At 51.1% G+C, this 16,996-nt stretch overlaps 4 protein-coding genes across 4 annotated transcripts; all 4 read left to right on the forward strand.

Annotated features, from left to right (window-relative positions):
- Positions 1-293: 293 nt before the first annotated feature.
- On the forward strand, positions 294-3,065 carry CPAR01_04789 (uncharacterized protein; the record flags this gene model as incomplete). The annotated part of the gene is made up of 3 exons (XM_060489069.1): positions 294-502; positions 556-2,192; positions 2,245-3,065. 3 exons carry the CDS (start codon positions 294-296, stop codon positions 3,063-3,065), a joined length of 2,667 nt encoding a protein of 888 aa, XP_060353275.1.
- A 799-nt stretch (positions 3,066-3,864) lies between these two features.
- CPAR01_04790 (uncharacterized protein) lies at positions 3,865-7,612 on the forward strand (the record flags this gene model as incomplete). The annotated part of the gene is made up of 4 exons (XM_060489070.1): positions 3,865-3,954; positions 4,008-4,815; positions 4,869-5,749; positions 5,804-7,612. 4 exons carry the CDS (start codon positions 3,865-3,867, stop codon positions 7,610-7,612), a joined length of 3,588 nt encoding a protein of 1,195 aa, XP_060353276.1.
- Positions 7,613-11,170: 3,558 nt separating this feature from the next.
- On the forward strand, positions 11,171-13,252 carry CPAR01_04791 (uncharacterized protein; the record flags this gene model as incomplete). The annotated part of the gene is made up of 3 exons (XM_060489071.1): positions 11,171-11,616; positions 11,675-12,418; positions 12,472-13,252. The coding sequence occupies 3 exons, from the start codon at positions 11,171-11,173 to the stop codon at positions 13,250-13,252; spliced, it is 1,971 nt and encodes a 656-aa protein (XP_060353277.1).
- Positions 13,253-15,760: 2,508 nt separating this feature from the next.
- CPAR01_04792 (uncharacterized protein) lies at positions 15,761-16,858 on the forward strand (the record flags this gene model as incomplete). The annotated part of the gene is made up of 1 exon (XM_060489072.1): positions 15,761-16,858. The coding sequence occupies one exon, from the start codon at positions 15,761-15,763 to the stop codon at positions 16,856-16,858; it is 1,098 nt and encodes a 365-aa protein (XP_060353278.1).
- Positions 16,859-16,996: the final 138 nt, after the last annotated feature.

The following is a 16,996-nucleotide window of genomic DNA, read 5'->3' on the forward strand; positions in this document are numbered from 1 at the left end:
TTCCCCCCTTCCACTGCTTCTTTTTTAACCCCCTGTCCCTTGACCTTCTCTTCTCTTCCCACCCGCTGCTCAGGTTCAGACTTCAGTGTCCACGGCCCTTCGCCTGTCTGAGTTTCTCCACGATCGCACACGACCCTCGATACCCTTACCTGTTTAATACCCGACTTGGCCCCAGGGACCCCCACCGTATTTGACCTCGCGTCTTCTCTCTCGACTCAACTCTGTCCCAGCACACACACAAACACCAACAACCGAAACGACCACCAGGCGTCTCAATTCGCCTAGACGCCATCATGTCGGGTCTTGGCGATGCCGAAGGCGGCCAGTCCAACCGCGGCGAGGCTCTCGACGATACCTCGGGCAGCTCCATTTCCGGCCTCGTCAGTACTCTAGCCGTCTGCGCTCCCATTGCCGGCGTCTACCTCGTCATCTTCTTGATCCTTCGCCGCAGCCAAAGGCGATTTTATGCCCCGAGAACTTATCTTGGCAGTTTGCGTGAGAGGTGCGTGGGAATTCTTGTGTCTTGATGAGTCTCAAATCCTGACTGCCTCACAGCGAGCGATCACCAAGTCTGCCCAGTGGCTTGTTCAACTGGTTTAGTCACTTTTGGAAGATACCTGATGTCTACGCCCTCAAGCACCAGTCTCTCGATTCCTATCTCTTCCTTCGATTCCTCCGCATCTGTGCCACCATCTGCCTGGTCGGCCTTGTTATGACATGGCCGGTCCTCTTCCCCGTCAATGCTACCGGCGGAGGCACCGCCAAGCAGCTCGACATCTTGACCTACAGCAACATCGACGTCGCATCCTCCTCTGGACTCAACCGCCTGTACGCACATGCTCTCATTGGCTGGCTATTCTATGGCTTCGTCATGTACATGATCATGCGCGAGTGCATCTTCTACATCAACTTGCGTCAGGCTTTCCTGCTTTCGCCCACCTATTCTAAGCGAATCTCGTCTCGCACTGTCCTTTTCGTATCAGTCCCCGACGAGTACCTTGATGAAGCCAAGTTCAAGAAACTCTTCAGCGACTCGATCAAGAGAGTTTGGATCACTGGCGACACTGAGAAGTTGGACGATCTCGTTGAGGAGCGTGACAAGGTCGCCATGAAGCTCGAAAAGGCCCAGGTGAAGCTCATCAAGTTGGCAAATGCCGCTCGTCTCAAGGCTGCCAAGAAGGGTGGTGCTCCTGAAAAAACTCCCTCGGCTCAAGACACCGAGGCTGGCGCTTCCGATGCCGCTGCTCGTTGGATCCCCCAGAAGAAGCGCCCTACCCACCGCCTTGGTCCCCTGGGCCTCATTGGAAAGAAGGTTGATACCATTGAATGGTGCCGTTCCGAGCTCCAGCGCCTTATTCCCGCCGTCGATGCCGCTCAAGCCGACTACCGTGCTGGAAAGGCCAAGAAAGTTCCGGCTGTGTTCGCAGAGTTCTACACTCAATCCGACGCCCAGGCTGCTTACCAGGTTACCACTCATCACCAAGCTCTTCAGATGACGCCCAAGTACATTGGTATCCAGCCTACTGAGGTCATCTGGAAGTCTCTCAGAGTATCTTGGTGGCAGCGCGTTATCCGTCGCTATGCTGTTATTGCCTTCATCAGCGCACTTATCATTTTCTGGGCTATTCCCGTCACAGTGGTCGGAATCATCTCCCAAGTCTCGTATCTCAAGAAGGTTTCCTTCCTTACGTGGCTCGACAAGATCCCCGACGTCATCATGGGCGTCGTTTCTGGCCTTCTCCCCAGTGTGGCTCTGGCTGTGCTCATGTCCTTGGTGCCGGTTATCATGCGTCTTTGCGCCAAGCTTTCTGGCGAGCCTTCCAACTCCCGCGTCGAGCTTTTCACCCAGAACGCGTACTACTGGTTCCAGCTCATTCAGGTCTTTCTTATTACGACTGTCTCCTCGTCTGCTGTAGCGACCATTCAGGCAATTTCCAACAACCCGGGCTCCATCTTCAGCACCCTGTCCACGGCGATTCCCAAGTCCTCCAGCTTCTACGTCAGCTACTTCATCCTCCAGGGTATTACCCTCGCCACCGGTGTTTTGACCCAGGTGGTTGCATTTGCCATCTTCGTGGCCATTCTGAAGTTCCTCACCAACACGCCCAGAGCTTTGTACAACAAGTGGTCCACTCTTGCTGCTATCTCGTGGGGAAGCGTCCTCCCTGTTTACACTACCATTGCTGTCATCAGTAAGTTCCTCCACTTCATCTCAATCCTAGTTTTCTTGCTAACTTTAACCAGGCATCACCTACGCTCTTATCGCTCCTCTGATGCTGTTCTTCTCCACCATTGGCATTGGCTTGTTCTATCTTTCTTACCGTTACAACATTCTGTTCGTTACGGACACCAAAATTGACACCAAGGGTCTCTTGTACCCCCGCGCCCTCAAGCAGCTCTTTGCTGGTGTCTACTTGGCAGAGATCTGCCTTGTGGGTCTGTTTTCCGTGTCGAAGGCTTTCGGACCCCTTGTCCTCATGATCGTCTTCCTCATCTTCTCCATCCTCTTCCACCTCACTCTGAACAGTGTCTTGGACCCTCTCTTGTACACTCTTCCCAGATCCCTGCAGGTCGAGGAAGAGTCGCTGAGTGCCGACATTGAGGGCATCGACCGCAAGGATTCCGGCAGAGGTGTTTCTGAGGAGCAGAACGGCGATTCGAGCGGCTTCATGAAGAAGATCCCCAACATCAAGAAGTTCGCCCCTGGAGGTGACGAGAATGTTGTTGAGAAGGGCGGTAACATTGTCACTCGCTTCCTCAAGCCGTGGATCTTTGCCGACTATCTTCACCTTCGCAACCTTGTTCCGCACGACCCCACACAGATCGACGAGATGTACCCTGGCAACATTCAGGATAACGCCTACTACCCACCTTCAGTCTCAAGCCTGCCTCCTCTTCTCTGGATTCCTGAGGACGCCGCCGGTGTTTCCAAGTACGAGATTGCTCAGACTAGCAAGATTATCCCTATCACCGATGAGGGTTGCACGTTGGATGAGAAGAACAAGCTTGTTTGGGATTCTGAGGGCGCCAGACCTCCCATCTGGGACGAGAAGATTTACTACTAAAGCTCGTGCTTTACCTGTCACTTGTATACCATTGATACCCTTGGGAGTATGAGCTCTCTCTAATAACTCAATGCCTCCTCGGTATTGGCCCTTTTTTACGTAGTCACAAATGAGAATTTTATAATCCCACTCGTCTGCTTCCGCCTGCCTTGCTAGTGAAATTACGTAGCACGATTGAGATAGAGGCTATAAATAAAGGTTACGGCTCTGATATGAATACACTCATGGCCAAATCTGTCATACACATATCCTTGACAAGACTCATGATCGCACGGTATTGAATTGATAATGAGGCGGCAAGATCCAGGTAACAGAGACGAACGATGCATCCAGGCCGATGTTTCTTCTGAGGGAGGTGTGTGTGCGTCGAATCACTTCTTGTCTAGAAGTTCAGGTGCTTATTGCCTCAGTGGTAGGTGCCTCGAGGAAGGAGTGGGATATGAATAATTACTGGATTGTCGAAGCCTCGCTGATGAGGCTGTACGATCATTCAGGCTCCCTTATCCACAGAGGGCTTTGCTGAATGACTTCAACTTCAACTTGCGAGTGTCAGGCTTTCTGCCTACTTACCTACGTTTCCCCCACTTGGCGACCTGCCATTTACACTATTCGTCTCGCATCACCAACGTGAGGCTTTCGCGCCTCCATATTCTCAAGCACCCCAACCTTTCTTCCACGGTCACCTTTCCCTCGTCTGTCAATTTTTGCTCTTCAAATAGCTCTAGCAAGAAAAAAGAGAAAAAGGTTCCACGAGCCACTTCACTCGCCCTTGGCCGCCCCTTGTCCGCAGCATCATAAAATGGCGGCGGTATCAGGAGATACTCCGTTGTTGGCAACTGCTATCGGAGCTACTCACCAAATGGAGATTGACGACGAAGCGACTAATAAGGTATGTTTACGGGAACCGTGCCTTAAGCTTTGCCAATGCTAAGTGGTCAGCAGCCAAGTCCAAGTAGCAGTGCTGGAGGTGCTACGTGCACCCCATCCCATTATCCACTCTGGGAACCCCCCCGCCACTCTTCTGAAGGACGCGGAACCGCGCTTTCGCGCCCCCAGCCTCTATACCAGCCAACGACTCCAACCAAAGCGTCACTCGGCTCTCTCCAACGTTGTTCCGTCACAACCCAACAATCGCCCACTGCGAAAACGCGACTTTGCGGCCTTGCCGCGTCGATCCATAGGGATCAAAGACGGAAGCCGCAGCCGACCATGGCTGAGGCCCTGCTGGGCCTCACGCCCTCATACGGAAGCGCGTCGAGGAATAAGCCGTCAATTGCGCATCCCGATGACATCCCCGCCCAACTCCGTCGCGAACTCGATCGAAAGAAGACACCCACACGATGCGAACATCTTTCCGTCACACTTGAAGTGCCCTCTACCCTCGAATTCGCCATTCGCGATGGCGACAGCGATGCGCAGGAAAATATCGACTCAGCGCTGAGCGGCCTCCGAACTCAGGTCGTCGAAGGTCAAACCGTCAAGATTATACGCGCCTACGACACCATCATCAGCCAGCCCCACGACAACCCCGTGATGCAGAGAGCCGTGGCGAAGCATATTGTTGGGCTTCTTTCTGTGGTGGATGAGAGCACATGGGTCGTCAGAGAAGTTTCGCGCGGCCAGTACGGGTGGTCCTTCACCTACAACTGCAAAGACTCTCTCGTGACTTGGAACCGGCAACATCAGAAGACACCAAATAAGATTATCATAGGAGAGTATAGTCAGAAGGAGCTTGAGCCGGAAATGCAGGGTAGGATATTGCGTCTTCGAGCGCGCATGTTTTATTTGCTAACAGCCACCTAGCCCGACCAGCTTTCGACTGTCGCGGGACGCTTACCGTTGCGTTTTCGAAGAATACCCGAACCATCAACGTCAAGTACGAACACACGCCTCTGCACAAGACTTTGGGCGAGATGATCGAGCACTTCAAACCCCTTCCTCCGGCAGCACCTCCAGCACCTCTCATTCCCGCGGGAGAAAAGTCCAAGAAGGCGAAAACGCCGCGGAAGCGAAAGAGCGAGGCCTTGAATGCGGATGGGACGCCTGTTGAGCCAAAGCCAAAGAGAAAGAGGAAGAGCGAGGCGTTGAATCCAGATGGGACGCCTATTCAACCGAAGAAGAGGAAGAGGAAATCTGAAGCCGCAAAGGACGCACAAGCAGCTGGAGACACTACCAACGGCGAGGCAACAACCACTGTTCAGACCAAGGCGGATGCCGCTGTTCAAAGTGGAGTGCATTCACATGCGGTGCTGAATGTGCCCCCCGGCGAAGCGGCTAGGCGCCGCGAGGTCGCCATCAGACTCCTCAGCGACAGCGGCTTAGATCCCGAGAGTCTTTCTACGGAACAGTTCAGTATCTTTGCCAACCAATCTCCGGATCTTCAAAAAGAGTCACTTGCCATGCTGGTCAAGTATGGTGCTGAGCGACTCCGCATCGTTCATCCCAACGATGCCGCTGCGTCCTCGACCAGCGCGTCACCCACGCCTCAGCAGGAAACAGCACAGGCCGCTGTCACGACAGCCACGTTGGAATCTCCAGCCTCAGGAAAGAAGAAGAAGCGGCCTCGAAAGTCGAAGGCCGCTGAAGATGCGGAAGAAGTGGAGTTGTTTCCGGCACCCCCAGGCACGCCGATGAAGCTGATTTCGAGAGGTGGATGCATTGCTTGCAGAAGAGCAAAGGCCAAGGTACGTGAATCTGTTTCGTTGAGCTGTCTAGTCAGAGAGACTAATGTGTTCCAGTGCGATCGCGCCAAGCCTGAGTGCGCTTCTTGTGAAGAGCAGGGTGTGGAATGCCAATATCCCCTGATTAATAAAATGCCACCAAAGAAAAAGGAAGAAAGGTCTGCAGATGTAGTGGAGGACGAGGAGGACGATGACGACGCCGAGGCCGAGGTTGAAGCCGAGCCCGAACCGGCGGAGCCTGAGATCGAAGTTGAAGAACAAGAACCGGACGACATTGAGACGATCGACTACACTTCAAACATGCCAGTTGCCAATATGCTCACTCCTGCTGCGCAGGCTCCCAGTCAGGACTACTTCAATGATGGGCCAAACGAAATGACCTATACCCATTCCGCTTCCAACGATATGAACATGTCACACGGTGTCTCATCATACCCCGAGCCTTCTGCCACCGCAACTTACGCAGAGCAGCAGGCAGTCTCCACGAGCTTTTCGCAACCGTCTCCTACCGGCACGGCAACGTACACTCAACCGAGTACAGATGCGAACAGTTATACAACCGCCAGCAATGACACAATGTCGAGTCTCAATTACTCCCAACCCTCGGCTAAGAGCCCGAGAGCGACGAGGATCTCTTCACGGCGCAGTTTGCCATCCGGACCAGGACAGCCGCATCAGCCCACGGCCGAAAGCCCTGTTCCTCTTCCCAGTTACGCACAAAACTGCCAAAGCATTTCTCCTCCCCGGACAGCGAACACAGTTTCGCCTACCATGACGACTAAGCAACACAGGCCGCGAAGTTCGACCCAGATGCCGGCTGCGACCACGGTCGCTCCCCAGGAAACATCCTATCGCAACACGCAACAGGCTGTGGCTCATGTTGCTGCACAGCAACAACGGCAACACCGTCGTTCCCCGACTCAGCAAGCAGCTCAAGTAGTGCAAACAGTCACCCCGGCCCAGGTCTCGCCATTCCAGGCCCCTGTACAAGCAGCCCGAACTAAGAGTCGAGCTGGACAGAGAGCCTCCACTCGTACTCCCGTCAATGAACCCCGTGCAACACCGTCCCATCATACCGTCCAACCATTGACTTCAGCGACGATGGACTCAGCAACTTACAATGATACCCAATCCTTGAGCAACTACAACAATTACAATACGAAGCACTCGAGCCAGAGCAATAACTCGACAGAGTTGGACACCACAAGACTCGCCTACCAGCCTTATGCGGCACAGAATACATCTGCAACAACATCTACCTACCCTTCGTATGACTACGACAGGACCGGCACCACTGCGCATACATCCAGCAACAACACGCGGTCCGGGCAGTTGTATAATAACCAATCCCAATCGCGCAACGCGCAATCATATAATAATGCCAACACCGACACCGCAGCGGTAGCGAACACTTACGCTCAACAGCCGTCGACGAACCAGCAGCAGTCGTCCTCCCTGCAGTCGTTTAACATGCGAAGTTCAGCAGCGAGCAGCACTCAGCCAAGATCGTCCTCTCGGAACGCAAATCAGCAGCCTCAACAGCAGCAGTCACAGTCGCAGCCGCAGCAGACACAATCGTATGGATCTTACGCAAACCAGACGCAACAGCAATCAACTCAGCCGGACCAACACAACTGGTATGGGTTTGGCTCGGGACCTAACACTTCTTTCACGCCAGCCAATGTCGCTGGAGGCTATGCCACGAGAGGTGCTACTTCCGCCAACTACGGCAGCGGGTCCAGCACCTCCAACCAAGCATACCAGCAGCAACATGGCTCTCTTAACATGACGGGCCATAGTTACTCTCCCGGAGACAATGAGATGTACGAGTTGTTGAAGAACTCTCTTCACGGCCCAGGTCGCTAAATGAAGGCGGGTGGCCGACGGCCTTTTTGTTTGTGTTGTTCTGCGGTACGCGGTCAAGTGTACATACCTACTCTACTACTTCAGCGACCTGCTTCTAGCAAAGGACATGGGCGTGCGTGGGTCGGAAAAGCCTGAAGGACAGGCGGTCGGAATTTTACGTTCAGGGAAAAGGATTTCAGTTTTGGTGGCACATCACCCACAGGTAGCCCACGGGCACCTTATTTGTTATTAGTAGTTTATCTGGCCATCAGTCAGTGTCTCGTGGATGAGCTCGACTGGTGGGGTTGCACTTGGACCAATGAGTGAACATGTGCTCTGATCTGGAACCAACTTTTTGTGACGTACCTGGTGTGCAGAGTCTGCGGCGCAGACTCGTCCCTGTGGAGATGCTTGAGGTCCCATGCCACCTCCAACTGGCACCTTTCATCCGATCCCGCTAGTCGGTTCACTGGTCGTCTTGTTCAGGCTTACGATGAGAGCAAGCCCAACAACTTGTGGATTTGCTTCCGAGGATCTGAGAGTTGTCCAGTGCCTTGCAATCCTGGCTGTTGAGGAAGTGATCACCGTGAATCTTTGACTGTCGTATCATGTCTGCCCGTCTGAAAGCTTGGGTGGCTCCTGTTGTTTTGGTTTCGAGAGGGGGACGGTTCATCTATTCTCTCTGAAGCGTTCAGATTGTTTTCCGTCAATCCCGTGTGGAGGTTGATAGATGAGATCATTTATCATCTCTCGGGTAGGGATGAATCGAGAGTTCATCCTTATTTGGAGCCCAACCATCGGCACGTGTCTTAGGGGGCTAACCCCTTAACGGGGAGCGCCTCTACTCGCGTGCCCGAGCTGAACGTACACCCAAGTAGGTATAATGTTCGGATCCTTAAGATTTGAGTCTCTTAAACTAGCGACTTCCTCGAAGTACCTTATGTTTTTGATTGTTTTACATTTTAAAATACAGCCTTTCTCTTATTAACTACTAGATAATATCATATATCCGTCACTAATAATACTGTCTCTAGTATCAATATCTCTAGTATCACTATCTCTAGTATCACTATCTCTAGTATTACTATCTCTAATATCGCCGTCTCTAGTCTTTCTCTAATCCTGCTCTATTTAGAATTCATTCGTGGGCGAATATGAGGGAAATAGCGCCGGGTTAGTATATAATCCCTTAGTATTTGATTTGAAAGTACGTATAGAGGATATATTAATGCCTTCTAGCAATTGAGGGAAAATACCGGATGGAAACTTCCTAATACACCCGCTCAAAACGACTTCGTCTAACTCCTAGGCCATGTACCTAGCCCCTTCCTCGACTTCGCACGGCTGAACTAGCCTCCGATGCAGGAGAGAGGATTCGATTTGCCACTCTACTGCGGTGATTCGGTTATGGCACATGCTCGTTCTCACGCACAGCTTTCCCGCCGCTTCGCTGATGGACGTGGCCTTGAGAATCCTTACTCCGCGGCCAAATTGGCAGAGTGTCACAAGCGTTTTCAGCCAGTCAACAGGTCAGTCCACTATCTAATGGCAAAGATGTACCAAAAGCCAGAACAAAGACAAGGATAGAGCGGAAGGCGGAATGATACAATCTTCTTCATCTCGAGCAGTTATTCTCAACATACTTTGATCACATTCTAGAGACGGAAATTCCTAAGCCGCAATTTTGTCTAGCTTTCCTCTCTTCACCCTTGGACTGTGGCTGTGCATGGATCTGTTGTGCTACCCATCGTTTAGTACCATATTTCTATGAGTTCAAGATCGAGAAGGCTGTGTGCCTGGAGTATTTCGCATGAGCCATTGTTTCTTGTGCCCCAAATTGGATAGGGCTAGGCGTTTGGTATCTTTCGCGAGCGGCCACAGACGTCATAGAGCCTTGCGGCCGGTGGGAGCACACGGAAATGGGCGGGCGTTGGACATAAGACAGATGTCGAAAGTAGACTGGGCAGGTGCCTGGAGCGGAAAACGGGAAAAGGACGAGGTCAAGTTCGCCCAAGGTATCTGCTTGAAATTGGAAAGTGACAACGTGAGATGGTACGGATGGTCAGGCTCAACCCATGCTAGGTGGCTGATGCAGGGGAAGTTTCTTAGCAAAACTGAGAGAAGCAGCTAACATCATCAAGCAGGTGCTAGTAAGTAGAGAGTCTTGGCCTGCGTATACGGGCACGAGGGGCAACACACTCGGGTGCTAAATATGAAGTTCTCTTGCCCTGGAGTCATGACAGATGACGAGTTTGAACTTGTTGAGACTTTGTAGGGCTGGTAAATTTGTCATCCTGCCAGGGGTACCGGAACGTAGCGTTGGCTTCCGAGCCTAACTCCAGCCTTGGAGACAGTCGCTATGTACGCGGTCACTTGCTTGTTGACTGACGGCTTTAACGCCTGCCGTTGTTCCAGCGTTGTCGAAAAGAATCGACAAATTGACCAATTCAAACCCAATTACCTATCAAATGAGTCTCGGGGACGGCTTGATAGGGGCAAGTCTGTACGACAGGAACACCGGAGTTGTCTCGTCTCAGTATGCGATAATGCCGAGTCCCACACATGCAGTCCACGCAATACCTATTGATCTATCTCAGCTGCCAAGTCTCCCTACTCCTCCGCTCCGCCCGTCCTCTCCGCCCCGGCGGGCTGTGATTGGACCTATCTCGACAGCAAAGGGCGTAAATCCTGCGGGTTCCCTCTGCTCTGTCTGGAACGTCGAAAAAGAAATTCAAGGTAGGAGGTGATATTTTGAAAGTGCTTCTCACGTCAGCTGCGTCTTCCTACGTTGTTTTGTGCGACGACAATAAGTGTATTTTTGGCCCGAACTTGACAACTTGGGCCAGCCTGCCTGCCTCTCCTCACGTCAACAGGTTGCCACTCTTCTTGGCGACAGCTTTGCGTAAGCTACTTGCCTGTATCAACCATCACCAGCTGAGTGGCTGGCTACCTGCTTTGTTGCCGGCGGCTGCAAGTTGATAGACCCACTCCGGCCGCAATGTTCGCACCTCTATCGGAGACCAGGAACTGACCAGTATCGCCGGGCGCAGAGGAGAGGGTGTCGGGCAGGATCAAGTCTTAGTGTTGTTCGTGTCGTAACACACCCTTCCTCGATCCTTGGCCCCTTTGGTGAGGCTGTCTCCTTCTATGACTTGTAAGGGGGGGAGTTTCTGATTATTGAGTGATATGCAGAGTGGGCGACAGAATATGGCCCGGAGCAGAAGGCCAGGCATGCACCTTGGCCTGCTTATTTGGGTAGATGATTCTCAATTGGCCGTCTCAGGGCAGATGCTACCTCACTCTTTGGTTCGTGGTAACGTACCTTATCCGAGGACCTTTGAAGCCAAATACTGTAATTGGGGTGGCAACAGACTACGTAGCGCGAGAGGAAGATCGTAGCCTGATTCTCAAAAGTATGGAGGCCGCCCAGAGGAGAGGAGGACATAACTCTCCGTGGAACCCTCGCGTAATGGTAGCCGGGCTATATTTGATTTTATCAACCATCCCTTCGTCGGAATTCTTTTCTCTCATACATTTCACAAATCAACCGCAACTCCGTGGAACTCAAAATCGGCAACCATGTTGTTTTTCAGCAGAGGGAAAGGGATCATTCCTCGAAGCCGCTGGAGAAGGAGTGCACTTGTCTTCGCCGCCGCCGCACTCCTCACGTTCATCATCAATCTATCCTTTGTTATCTGGGCCACGACACACTCGAGCGATGATCCGAGCGGAGTCGTACGCCCTGGTATTGGCATTATTGCAAGCGGGGAGTGTCAGAGAATCAAAAGTTGGAATACAGGCGCCCACGTCGCAATCAACATCATCAGTACGGTCTTACTAGCTGGAAGCAACTACTGTATGCAATGCTTAATTGCGCCGACACGGAAGGAAATTGATGCCGCACATGCCGAAAATGATTGGCTCGATGTTGGCATTCCAAGTATCCGGAACTTTTGGAGGATTGCTTGGAAGAGAAAGATTGTCTGGAGTCTCCTGGCAATGTCCTCCTTCCCATTACATCTGCTGTATGGTAACTTGGTGACGTTGCACTTGTGTATTGGCATATGGCTGACGGTTCCGCAGTTTCAACTCAGTTGTTTTCACCTCAACTTCAACGAATCTATACAACGTTTACGCGGTCAGTGTGAAGAACTTCGATGAAGACGACATGTCTTTAGCTCCTGGCTTCCTACCGTCCCATCTATATCCGAGAATATATACAGACACCACGCAATTTGTTTATTTAGACACCCGAAAATGCCTCGATGAATACGGAACTGCGTTCCAGTCTTCGCGTGGTGATCTAGTCGTCGTGGTAGACAACGGAACGGCTTTCCATGGTGTAGCCCGTCTCGGACTTGACTATGGTGAAGTAGAGCATCCATTTGACTGGATCTGTGGAGATTCACAACGTCAGTGGACTCGACCTTCCTGCGATGAGAAACTCTCGAAGATCAAGAGCGATGCCACCTGGACTGTGGGAACCAATAAAGTAGTAAAAGGCTGCTACAGTGAGAAAACAGATGAGCATTGCAAGTTACTTTTCAGTAGCGTACTATGCTGGACTGTAACTGCCCTTAATGTGATCAAGGGCCTCTTGATGCTTTTTGTAGCATATGGAAACACCGAAAGGCCCGTCTTAACCATAGGTGATGCTATAGTGTCTTTTTTGAAGGATGGAGATGGACACACGAAGGCTATGGCCCTTTCAACGAAGTCAAGCCTAAGGAAGTTAGGCTGGAGCTGCGATCCGCAAGAATTTCACTCGACGCGACGACGTAAATTCGCTGCGGGAAGCCTCTTGCGATGGATGACCACGATAGCTTTGTAAGTATTCCACATGACGTATGTCTCTACCAACATGTTACTAATGATATTAGATGGTTCTTGGCCATCCTCGTCTGCACATCGCTGCTAATCATAGGATTGCGTGCCAACGAATATCAAGTCGGCGATTCGGACATAAAAAAATACGGCCTCGGGAAAGCCCACGGTGACACAATTCTGGACATCGGCACGCTAAGCTACCAATCCGAAACCCTCATTACCAACGTATTAGTTGCCAATACCCCACAAGTCATCATGTCAATGATCTATTTCAGCTACAACGCCATCTTCACAAGTTTATCTCTCATCACTGAGTGGGATCGGCTTGGAACAGAATTGAAAGGTCTGAGGGTTTCTTCCCATTGCCAAGGAGACCAGCGACAGACATATTTCCTCCAACTCCCCTACCGGTACTCTCTTCCGCTCACTATATTTTCTGGCGGCCTACACTGGCTTATTTCCCAGAGTATTTTTCTGGTGAATATTGAAACGTGGCCTCCTGGAAGGACATCCTACGGTAACATCATGTCCTGTGGGTGGTCACCAATCGGCATTATATGCGTTATTGTGGCAGGCACGATTATGGTTGTCTTTCTTCTTGCGTCGGGGTTTCGTCGTTTGCGCTACGGGGTAATACCAGTGGCGGGCAGTTGCAGTGCTGCAATCTCCGCGGCCTGCCACCCGGCGCTGAATGAGGAGCCAGAGATGTGGACAAAGTCATTGCGTTGGGGTGTGGTGTCTAAGGGCAGCTCTGAGGCTGGCTCTGAGCTGCCACATTGCTCTTTCTCAAGTAGAAAGATCGGCGCCCCCATTGAGGGGGAAAGATACAGATGAGAAAGGGCATAGCGGTCCGTTAAAGTCGAGATTGGGAGAGACATTAATGAGAGAATGCGAATTATTCGGATTGATTTAGCTTGAGAAGTTACATGGCAGGTGGAGGATCACGATTCCGGGATCTAGGAATGAGGCCTTGAGTTTTTGTTTCATCTTGTAATGATAACCGATACGCCTTGAACTTTCGACAACGTGAAGTAGTCTTCAATATACCTAGTTCTTTTATCAACGGGGCGCTTGCTTATTCGGTAAGCGACTATGATGGAGTCAAAATTGTAAGGGGGCTTAGGATACTGAAGGGTGATGCGTACGTTAATCAACAGCCTTTCTCGATAGCCACCTTGGGCTCCTTTGAATAATAACTGGTCCAGTGACATGATGCGGGGACGGTAGATCAACACCCCCGATGGCCGGTTCATGACAGTTTTCGAGGCCCGAATTCAATGTTATCTCGCTGTTCTTGATACGAATTATTAACTTGCTCTGATTCGTCAGGGAAGAGACCGCTTAAACCAGCAGCCGCATAACTTCCGAGAGTTTCAAACTCTGACTCTTGGCCATGATGGCTGAAGTGGAGAAGCCCATTGTCAGGCCTCGCCAAATAGGGGATAGCATAAGGGGCATTGGGATGAGGGCCAAGCAGCAAAGGAGCAGCTCAGGTATATATAGAGCGCTGAGAGTACACTTCGAGGGAAGGGCAGATTTCAGTAATTCATCTTCTAGACCCTAACAGCAGTCGGCCTCTGTGAGCTTCTTCCCTGCGTCGTACACCTATTGACAGCCATATGGACGGCCACTGGCTGTATCGTGTTGATGTGAGCTACGAGGTACGCCTCGGCAGCCCTTGCCCCTGGCAAACCTCAGTCCTGAGTCCTGAATCTCCGGTTCGATTGATGTAGCAAGCGCAACGTACACCGCTTTCTTCTCCTGCGCGTTCATCTACTGGAAGTAGTTCCGGATGCTTCATCTGATTTGTAAGCTGAGATACAAAGCCAGAAAAGAGGCTCGAGCCATTTCTACCTTGTGGATATCCACATTTTGATGTACATCACGCTTGAAGCCTGTGATAGCCTGTCAGGGGAGGGTTGTCTTCATCCAAGTCGCATGTAGCGAAATTGACCCTCCATCACTATGTTTGCAAAACACCCGCGAAAGATTTTCGGTCGCTTGAAATGCCTGTATTTGTGCTAGAGCCTGCCCGCACTATTCTAGCTCTCCACCAATGCGGCTCGGATTTCGGTACCCGGAAAGCTCTTTACATCCAGTAACCCAGTACGCTGAGACTACCAAGTCAACTGCCCCAGTCGGAAACCTAACTGTGATATTATTCCCCTCGTACTCTAGGCAGCAGTTTAAGGCCTTTTCTTACCAATATTTCGCTTCTGATGATGTGGGGATATGGGGTGCGAGTTGCTCGGAGTTCCTCGGATAGTTTCGCGATCAACTATCAATTTCTCATCTGGAAGAGTATGTTCTTCCGTCGGATTGGCAACTCTTCTCTTTAACCCGAAAGAAAAGAACCCGAAAGAAAAGATGGTTTATGAGATTCTTAATCAGTCGAAGTTCAAGATGAACAGATTGAATCCCCGATAACAAAGTTAATCAGATCTTTTGCTCGTATTGCGCCCTTGAACTGAAGTTTTTGGCAAACTCGGGCTAAGCCACACAAGCCGCGTATACAGGGTTGGGTACGCTTCGTGTTCTGTTATCAATCTAACCCACATTTTCAATGGCGCATATTCCCATCCAAAATAAGAGATCTTCCTGATTTGATGGACGAGGCCCTTGGTCTATTATTGATGTGGTTGTTACTCCGCCTTCTCCTTCGGTTCCGTCCCATCATGGTATCACACAGCTGACCAGAGAGCCCATGTCGAGCGAAGAATTCTCCGGATAGGAAAGAAAGTCGTGTGGATGGCCCTCTCCAAAGTCAATTCGGAGCGATCCGAATCAAAAGTCTTGCAACGTAATAGCCTTGTTATCCTTCCCACTAGACCCTTGTTACACGTGTGTCTCCACGCAAAAAGGAGCAGCATACGAGAAGGACCTGGAAGGGATTTACGGTTATTTGTGACTCAAAAACTAGGCCTAAATACTTGACGCAGAGTTTCAACGGGCTGGTGACAGGGATGAATCTCTAAATTCTCCGAAAGAACCAACTTTACAACCAACTTTCATAATGTCTGAACCTATCATAGGTGGGAAATCATGGGTCCTGAGGCCGGCGAGTTATCCCACCTAGAGCCGCTACAAAGCATCGAAGGGCGCTATCGTGGAGAAACACTCGGCAGATGACCGCGCGGATGTCGAGAACACGAGTTCTAATTCAGGCATAGACTAAGACGCCATGTATCGATCTCGAGAACATGGACCGACACCGCGGAAGCTGGGTGATCTATCGTAACAAAGTCTTCGGTGATGATGTGATATAAAGTAGAGAAAGTTCAGGCTCAACAATTTTCTAGAGTATCGACAGAAATCAAATCTACAATGCGCTCCTTTCTCACTATGTATCAGCCGAAAATTCTTTCCTTTGTACTGTCTCCCATCTTCATCAAGACTCTACTTGTCACCGTCATCATTCTTACTTCTATTCGTACGATCTTTCTCTACTATGAGGTGTCTATTACCACAGCTCTCGAACACGCCGCCGCCACCTCGCCTCTTCGACCTTCAAAGGAGGCTGGCTGTCTCCCGCAGCTCTCCCCAGACCTGTCAGAAAACCTTCAACTTCTACAGTCATCATGCCGATCTTCCCTCCACGACCCAAAATCCCACATTCGAATCACCACCGTGACGGCACAATTTGGAAACATTCGAGAACACTATCAGAACGCGTTACAGTCACATGTTCTACATACCACACTTCATGGCAATGGGCTCGAAGTCATGTGTACGCCTGTTGTAGATGACCTATGGAACAAGCCAGCCTATATTTTGTCTCTACTGCTCGATGAGATGCTCAAACTACCAGAAGAACGGACCGAATGGCTCTTCTGGGTCGACCGCGACACGATAATCCTAGACCAATGCCGTCCGATATCGAGCTTCCTTCCACCCCGAATCCTTAATCGAGTTGCTGCCAGCACGAAGGCCCACGAAGCAACTCCGAAAGACGAAGACGTACACCTCATAGCGGCCGACGATTGGAATGGTCTCAACAACGGGGTCTTTCTTCTGCGCGTCGGCCAATGGGCCATCGAGCTCTTCAGCGCCATCATGGCCTTTCGCCACTTTCGACCTGGCACCGAGCTCCGATTCACAGAGCAGAGTGCCATGGAGATACTGATAAAGGAGAAGAGATTCAAGAAGGGGGTGCGAATGGTACCTCAGACCTGGTTCAACTCGTATCCTGGCAGCCTCAAGGCCTCGAACTATCTCGAGGGGAATGACGAAAAGGGGCTCTCGGATTGGCAGACGAGACGCGGCGACTTTCTGATCCATTTTGCTGGATTCGGCGAGGACGACCGTGCCAGAAGTATGAATAGCTGGCTGGACATGCTGGGGAAGACACACTTTACACTGGAAGCTGGGAGGGTGCAGAGGAACGCCACACCGGACATCGAAGCATACTGGGAAGATCTAGAACCGATAGAGATACAATAAGCGCTGGTCTAGGATTGTTGATGGTATGGAGGACCGACATACTTCGTACAACTCGTAATAAAGATTCAACCAACTTTCCTGCAAGTCTTCTGGAACATGTGCTTGTCTTATTACTGTCATCGGAACCATGTTAGTCGC

The sequence above is a fragment of the Colletotrichum paranaense genome, assembly GCF_030867605.1.
Source record: "Colletotrichum paranaense strain IMI 384185 chromosome Unknown Scaffold_3.1, whole genome shotgun sequence".
Lineage (NCBI taxonomy): Eukaryota > Fungi > Ascomycota > Sordariomycetes > Glomerellales > Glomerellaceae > Colletotrichum > Colletotrichum paranaense.